We start from the raw sequence: 7,560 nt of genomic DNA, 5'->3' as shown, positions 1-7,560 counted from the left end.
AATCGGTTCACAAAATGTGAGGAATTCACATGAGGGTAAAAGCAAATAGCCATTATTCAAGTGTTGTATAAACCAGCCATACTGCTATGAGGTTAATTGCCTCCAGTATGAAAATGTTAAGCACACACCCCACAAGCTAAAATGATATGCACAGAATAGCCATTCAGGAATGGATTTGTCTAATTTGCTTGTGACTATGGGGTTATTTTATTCGTGAAATGACGTATGACCATTATATTCAAGCTGTGGCACATAGGAATCACTTCCTTTCTGCTCGGCTTTTACAACCGTTTGTATGCGCGTGTAGCAGTTGGCTAAAATATGAATGGCTTTATTGAGATCAACAATCGTTCATGTTCCAGGATATCACACGGCTGTGACACTAAACGTCTGTAGTTTTCCCCTAAGGTCTGAGTAAAATACGGACTGCGAAACAAACACATATGCAAACTATGTTTTAAAGCAGTTCAGCCTCGTTTAACCATAGTCATTAAATGGCGAATGACAATACAACCGTCGGTTGAGGAATAATGCCTCTCCAGATGTTTTAAATGCAGATTCTGAGTTCAAATAGTAATTCGATTATGCTTAAAAGGGGAAAATATTAACGAGAAAGTTCCAACCCACATTCTCAGGTTTGGAGCAGTTTATATTAGCATACCTATTGTCGTGTAGAAGTGAGGTGACAAAGCAAGTGCCTTCCGTTTAAATGGCTCTGAATTGGGTTGAAATTTCTTTTGTGTTATGTAGGCGGGTTCCCTTCCCCCATACTATTCCCCCTGCGCGACCACAAAGGGCAGATTTGTCGTTGAGATGCAGTACCCATCCGAAAATTTAAAAGCAGCAAGTCCACATTGCATTGTGGTTCACTTTTCTGACCACTTAAACGTTCACCAGGTTATTTAATATTACAGTTCACCTGACTTTTTTCAATAGCAGTTAATACACGCATGCATGCACACATAGGTTCTACCAATAGACCATATAAACAGACACAACTGTAACTCTAATTAGAGTAACCTATATGCTACAATAGCATATTTAATTGTACGAAACGTTTAATGCGTGGTAAATGGGAAATGTTGAAATACATATCCCACATGGCTAAACAGGGATCTCACTACTCAGTGGTATAAAGTAGGAGCTGCCTGCTTACTTAAACACAAGAGGTGCTGTATTTGCCAAGTCGGTTACGTTATTTCTGACAGTGGCTCGGTTTCTCTGAAGGATGAGATGCACTCTGTATCCAGCTGCCAAGTACCATAAACATCCAGAGGAAATGAGTAGTCTATTGCTTGAAATCCACAATTACCCGTAAGTTGTTTCTAACAACTGAACAACAATGAAATAGAGCTTATATCTAACATTTTAAATCAGCAACAGATATCTGAACAGAATGAAAGTTTTGCATAGATTGAAACCGCAGACTAAATGATATTTTTCTTTGTATGTGTCAGTGAGTGCCTGTAACCACACATTAAACCACGAGCACATGTTCAGACATGTTCTCCAACACACAAATTGTGTATTAATTAGAAGTGTTATAGCCGGTAACTTGCACGAGCGCAGGCGACATCTCACTGAACAAAGATACGCATGGATCCTGATAACCAGAGATACATCCTTGTTCTGAAACCGCTATTCTAAAGCTGTCTATTGTCTTAGAATTGGAACCGAGAAAATTTAGATCTGTCAATACATTTTGTGTAATCTGACGTGCTTTTCGCATTGGTTATGGAGTATTGCATTGTGCTGAGTTTGATTTGGCAATATGACATAATTGAACAACTTTTGATGTTAAGTGTGTATTACTACTAGGCTACATACCCTTTGTAAATAAAATAAAAAGTATAATTACTGTCAGAAAATTAACTTCAAGTTAAATATGTAGCTATAATAACGACACTATATTATGAAAAGTTTTGTTAATAGCGTTTTCACTGTAATATCGATTACCTTTTTAATTAGATCTAAAGACAGTACTGTGAATGTGCCTGCGCCCAGAATTTTGTATTAACCTAGCCAATACGCAACCTGTAAGTGACAATGGCACCTGAAACAAATAACAGTTACGCCCGAATCTGGTCTTGGACACAAACATTATTGCAAACTATGCCTCGTGTTCGGTGCTACAAGTAATACTTACTGGATAGAAATCCGTTAGTATATCTCAGATATTATTTCTTGAGACAACAAAGAAAAGGAGTGTGCCTTCGGGGTCAAACATATTGTTCCCTCCCCAGTACCGTGTATGACCAATCAGCGAGGCCAATGCAAATACAAGCAGTACCGCACCGTCCCTTCCCAGTCCGTGACGTCATTCGCACATATCCCCCAGAAGTGCTGTCTGGCTGCAGCAAGTCAGACAGAAAACAGAAAAGAGCTGAGTGAGCCGGGAGGGGCTCCTTGAAGGAAAATTGCCACCGCCGGCATTCCAGCGATTTAGAACTCCGGAATACGCGATTCTGCCCGCCCATAGAAATTTGGGAACCGGGTTCTGAGAACGCCCGTGTTGCCCGGATTGCACTGACTATTGATTACCGGGAGAAGGGACGCACTGACGAGCACTTGAAACCGGTTTCCCTTCTCTCTCCCGTACCAATCCTACCCTCCTTCCGTAGTTTTGTCCGATCTTCCTGATCCCCGAGACTGCAACACATTAAAGATGCCTAGTTCGCTATTTGCCGACATGGAGAGGAATGGGAGCAACCAGGGGGACGCCCTGGACGACCAAAGAGCCCTTCAAATAGCACTGGACCAGCTTTCTTTGCTGGGCTTGGACAACGATGACAATTCCATCTACGACAACGAGCCGAGAAAAAAGAGTGTGAACATGACCGAATGTGTCCCAGTTCCCAGCTCAGAGCATGTTGCTGAAATCGTTGGAAGACAAGGTGCGTATATATTTTCCATATATTTCACTCCATGCGAGGAACCGGGCAGTCCATGTTATAAGCTGAGAATCGGGAGTAGTTAATTAGTTGATGAACTGAAGACCGAAATCAGTTGTACCTCGCCGCACTGCCACTCTGCGAAACAAAGGATAGTACAGAAATACTTGCAGTATCGCTGAAACAAAGAGACAAGTGGCCGGGTGGTAAGAATAGAACTACAAGCGAGACACTACACCCATTTAGGCTTATTCGATAACATGTTTCCTACTTGGGCTACTGCATGTTCTGGTACGTATCTTTTGAGCTTTTGTGGTTTCCTTCTTTGTCCTTTTCTCTTTGAACCAGTGCACACGGAACCGGCAATTTGGTCATTATAAAACCAGTGTACATGAAATGAAAATTGTATATGCTACAGTGTTTTGCGTTTTGGCTACTATGCAGAGAAAAGCAGTTTGCTAGCTACATTTGAATAACACCTGGATGCTGCATGCATTTCTCCCTGTGCTATTTTTGGACGTATGCGGTTCAATTGAACTGCTGTATGTCAGGATACCGGAGCATGTGGTTTTAATTTGTCCAGTGCGAATTAGTCTGCACTTGGATATAACGAAGCAGCAGCGCAAGTACAGATCTTTTACCTGGACTGATTTTCGGGATTAAATACAATTTTTTGTATACAAATTAAAAATGTTTTTTTCTTTCTCAAATATAGGTTGTAAAATCAAAGCCTTGCGCGCAAAGACCAACACCTATATCAAGACTCCAGTGCGTGGGGAGGAACCAGTCTTTGTTGTGACAGGCAGAAGAGAGGATGTAGCCATGGCTAGGAGGGAAATCATCTCAGCTGCTGAGCATTTCTCTATGATCCGAGCATCGAGGAACAAAAACACTAGTCTGAATGGGAGTGGCACGGTTCCAGGGCCCCCAAACCTCCCTGGACAGACAACCATCCAGGTGCGGGTCCCCTACAGGGTGGTAGGCTTGGTGGTTGGACCCAAGGGAGCAACTATCAAGCGTATCCAACAGCAGACACACACCTATATTGTCACGCCCAGCCGGGACAAAGAGCCGGTGTTTGAGGTCACAGGCATGCCGGAGAACGTGGACCGTGCCCGGGAGGAGATAGAAGCACACATCGCCATGCGCACCGGGGGGCTCATCGAGCTGACCGACGAGAATGACTTCCACGCCAACGGCACCGACGTGGGCTTCGACCTGCACGGCCACGCCAGCCTGTGGAGCAAGCCTGCCTCCAGCACCACCCCCACGTCCGGGCGCAAGCCTTTCTCAAACTACCGCAACGACAGCTCCAGCTCCTTGGGCAGCGCCTCCACCGACTCCTACTTTGGCAACAACAGCAGCTCCAGACTGGCCGACTACAGCCCCCCCAGCCCTGCCCTGAGCTATACTGCCTCCAACAATGGCAACAACAACAACAACAACGTCAACGTCAACACCAACGGCAACGGATTTGTCTACGGGAGTGATGTCATTTCGCCCGATTGCACTGACTTGACTTTTGAGTCCTCGCCGGGTTTCGAGGCCACGTCCACCCCGCCCGGCCTGGTCTGGTCACAGTATGACCGCGGCGTCACCCCATCTGGTGGCACGACCTCCGCCATCTTCTCCGCCAACGCTTCTGTCAATGCCAACGGGATGCTAGCGAACCAGCGGCGGGCTAACGGTGTGGGCTGTGCCTCCCAGCCAAGGCTGTCCCCGCCCCTGCATCACGCTGTCGGGCCCTCAGAGCACCCACTGGCCCGTCGAGTGCGTAGCGACCCCGGGGGCGGCCCCCTTAGCTTCCCCGGGTACTCCGCTAACGGGTTGTCCCTCTCCGGGCCTCACCTCCCTGGAGTGCCCTCCGACTCCTCGGCCTCCTCGTCCTCCAGCTCCTCGTCCAGCTCCTCGTCGGGCACCAGCAGGAAGGGCAGCCGGGACTGCTCCGTGTGCTTCGAGAGCGAGGTCATCGCCGCCCTGGTCCCCTGCGGCCACAACCTGTTCTGCATGGAGTGCGCCAATCGCATCTGCCAGAAAAACGATCCCAAATGCCCTGTCTGTCACGCTGCAGTTTCTCAGGCTATACGTATATTTTCATAAAATGTATCCCAACTCACAACAACAGCAAACAAACTCTTATACTGCATTATGAAGTGCTAATAACCTGAGTGTGTACGTACATGTACATATGTATGTCTGGAGAGCTGCAGTATCCAAAAGGGACTCCCTTCAGGGCTCTGTTGTCATTGTTTATAATGTACTGTAGCGTGGGAAAATATTTTCAACATCTAATGCATGTTCTAAATATTAAAGCATAGTAATTATTAGTTCTAGAAAACTGTACACAATATTTATGAAGTGACAAAAAGGAGAGTGTTCAAGGCAGAGGTACTTAAAATGTATCAGATATAGCCTGTTAAGGAGACGGCCCTTCCAGGTTCACTGTTCGAATGTACTGGTAGCAGTGCCTGTGGCTAAGGACTTTGGGGTGGGGGGGAGCTTTGAGAATACAGGATTATTATAAAAGGAATGATACTGCAGCTTAAGTTTAAATGAGCGCATTAATGGGAAGCAACAACATATCCTACATATATATGTATAGATTAAAAATTCCACAAGTTTAAAGTTTTAAATATTAATTACATTAATACAGATTGAAGTATTTTATTCTTTTTTGACTTGAAAGATTATATTTCGTATTGCAAAAAATGTTTACAAATATTTTAATTTAAGTTCAGTGAACTTTTTGTAGCTGGGTTAAATATCTTTTATTTTTAGTATGGCCTTATGGCAAAGAACACTGTATTATTTTAATACCACACAATTGTTGGTTGAAATACAAACCACAAAATGTGTATTGCATTAAACAGTATTCTGTTGGGTTGGAGGTTTTATAGGTTCAGCAAAAAATGTCTTTTAAATCTGCTTCACCCAGCATATTTTTTATTCAGTAATATAAAGCATATTTTATTCTATATTATTACAAAACATGAAATGTATAAAACTTAGTAAATCAAACAAAAAGGAACCGTTTATGCTTTCTAAAATTTGTATGAATTAGATTCCAGTGGGAATTACAGACTTCTGTTGCACCACTCTAGTTTTAGTATTTCTATTTTAATACATTTGTTTACCACTTGTTTATGTATATGTAGGTGAAGTTACTTGAGCGTAATTGTACTTTATTGAGCAAAGTTTAAGAACAAAGTATATTTTATTTTATGATAAAGGGCCTTTAACCTCATGGTCAAATACTAATATTATATTTGCTGAAACAAGATTTGAAAATGTATCAAGAGTTTTATTTTTCTGACATTTAAAGTTCTACACGATAAAGGTAAAACTTAAGTAATGGTGCTACTTCATGTTTTTTTAAGTATTTCTATATAAATACAATAAAAATGGTACATGAAATGAGTGTGTGCCTTCATTATTAATATTAATCTGTGCCTAGTCTGATCTAGTGCCTTGTGTTGGGATGCTTCTCTGTCATTTGGGTTTTTTGGGGAAGATTAACAGCGTAGAATTTTGTTGTAAATGTAGTGTTTGTAGTGCCTTTTCCCCCCATCTCCAATGAACACCCCTCCTCTTACAGAAGGATTCCCAGTTAAGGTGCAGAACTGACTGTATTCTCCAAGTGGCATGCAGCAGGCCTGTTCAGAAGCTGAAAGCTAGTTCTGCCCATCAGGGCTTGCATATTTCAGGTGTAGTTTTGTGAGCTCTATTTAAATGTAAATACTGTCCCCTTCTTTTGTGAAATATCTTTGTGTTTATTCCATCTTCTTCTTGTGATCTAGTGCGGAATACTGGGATTTTTAAACTGCCAGTCATATCACTTCCAGAGATCCTACGTTATCAGTAGCAGAGGACTTGGCATTTCCAGCAGTTATACAGTTAATTATTGTAAGAAATGAGTTATGATGTTCAAAACAACCTCATTCAAAAGAAAGCTTAGTCAATGTGATCATTTCTCTCCATCTGTATTTCTAGAGTTGGGCCCTTTGATTCCATGGATTTGGTAGATCACCAGCTGTCTAATGCTATGTGGCTTTCATGGAAAGTTTGTGGCGTATAAACATTCTGTGCTGCAACATTGTAAATGTAGAGAAAATAGCCCTTAATGATAAGTTTGAAATGGAAATGTCCAAAAGCCGACTTCAGTATTTGGTCTCTTAAACCATACTATTAGGAGGCAATTCCAGGTCTTTAAAAAAGAGCTGACAAGAATTTTATCAAAATGCGAAACACATGAATCATTTGGTTACAGCAGTTAAAAAAAAAGGATACGCACAGAGAATGTATCAGTGTTGATGTCTGGTCCGGGCTCTTCCTGTCAGACTGTCCTCGTGTCACCCTTCAGTGTCATGTGATGTGTGTCACCAGGAATACCATGAGGGCTCTGACTGATGGCAAAATAATTACAGCTTACTGCCACTGCTTGTCATAACAGGGCTTGTCCAGTGGAGCTGTTGAATCGTACTGGGGGAAACCTGTGTTGAAAACAAATGCCTAACCTAACTGTTTTGCTTTGTGTTAGTGGTGATGATGTGCCAGGGGAAGGAGGTCAGTCCTGGTCTATTTTTAATATCCAGCTTAGGTCATTTGGCAAAGAACACATCTGTGTTGCTGACTGCATTACCAGAAGAAGTCCGACATGTTATTGTCTACC

At 42.8% G+C, this 7,560-nt stretch overlaps 1 protein-coding gene across 1 annotated transcript; it reads left to right on the top strand.

The window, feature by feature from the left end:
- The first annotated feature begins 2,356 nt into the window (after positions 1-2,356).
- On the top strand, positions 2,357-6,305 carry mex3b (mex-3 RNA binding family member B). Its single transcript, XM_061246298.1, has 2 exons — positions 2,357-2,894; positions 3,607-6,305. The coding sequence occupies exons 1-2, from the start codon at positions 2,666-2,668 to the stop codon at positions 4,989-4,991; spliced, it is 1,614 nt and encodes a 537-aa protein (XP_061102282.1). The 5' UTR covers positions 2,357-2,665; the 3' UTR covers positions 4,992-6,305.
- The last annotated feature ends 1,255 nt before the right edge of the window (positions 6,306-7,560 follow it).

The sequence above is a fragment of the Conger conger genome, chromosome 6 (genome assembly GCF_963514075.1).
Source record: "Conger conger chromosome 6, fConCon1.1, whole genome shotgun sequence".
Classification (NCBI taxonomy): domain Eukaryota; kingdom Metazoa; phylum Chordata; class Actinopteri; order Anguilliformes; family Congridae; genus Conger; species Conger conger.
This window is presented reverse-complemented; position numbering and strand designations above follow the sequence as displayed.

Coding starts and splice junctions, on each gene's coding strand:
- mex3b (XM_061246298.1), top strand. CDS start 2,666: ATGCCTAGTTCGCTATTTGCCGACATGGAGAGGAATGGGAGCAACCAG. Junction 2,895..3,606: donor TGAAATCGTTGGAAGACAAG/GTGCGTATATAT, acceptor TCTCAAATATAG/GTTGTAAAATCAAAGCCTTG.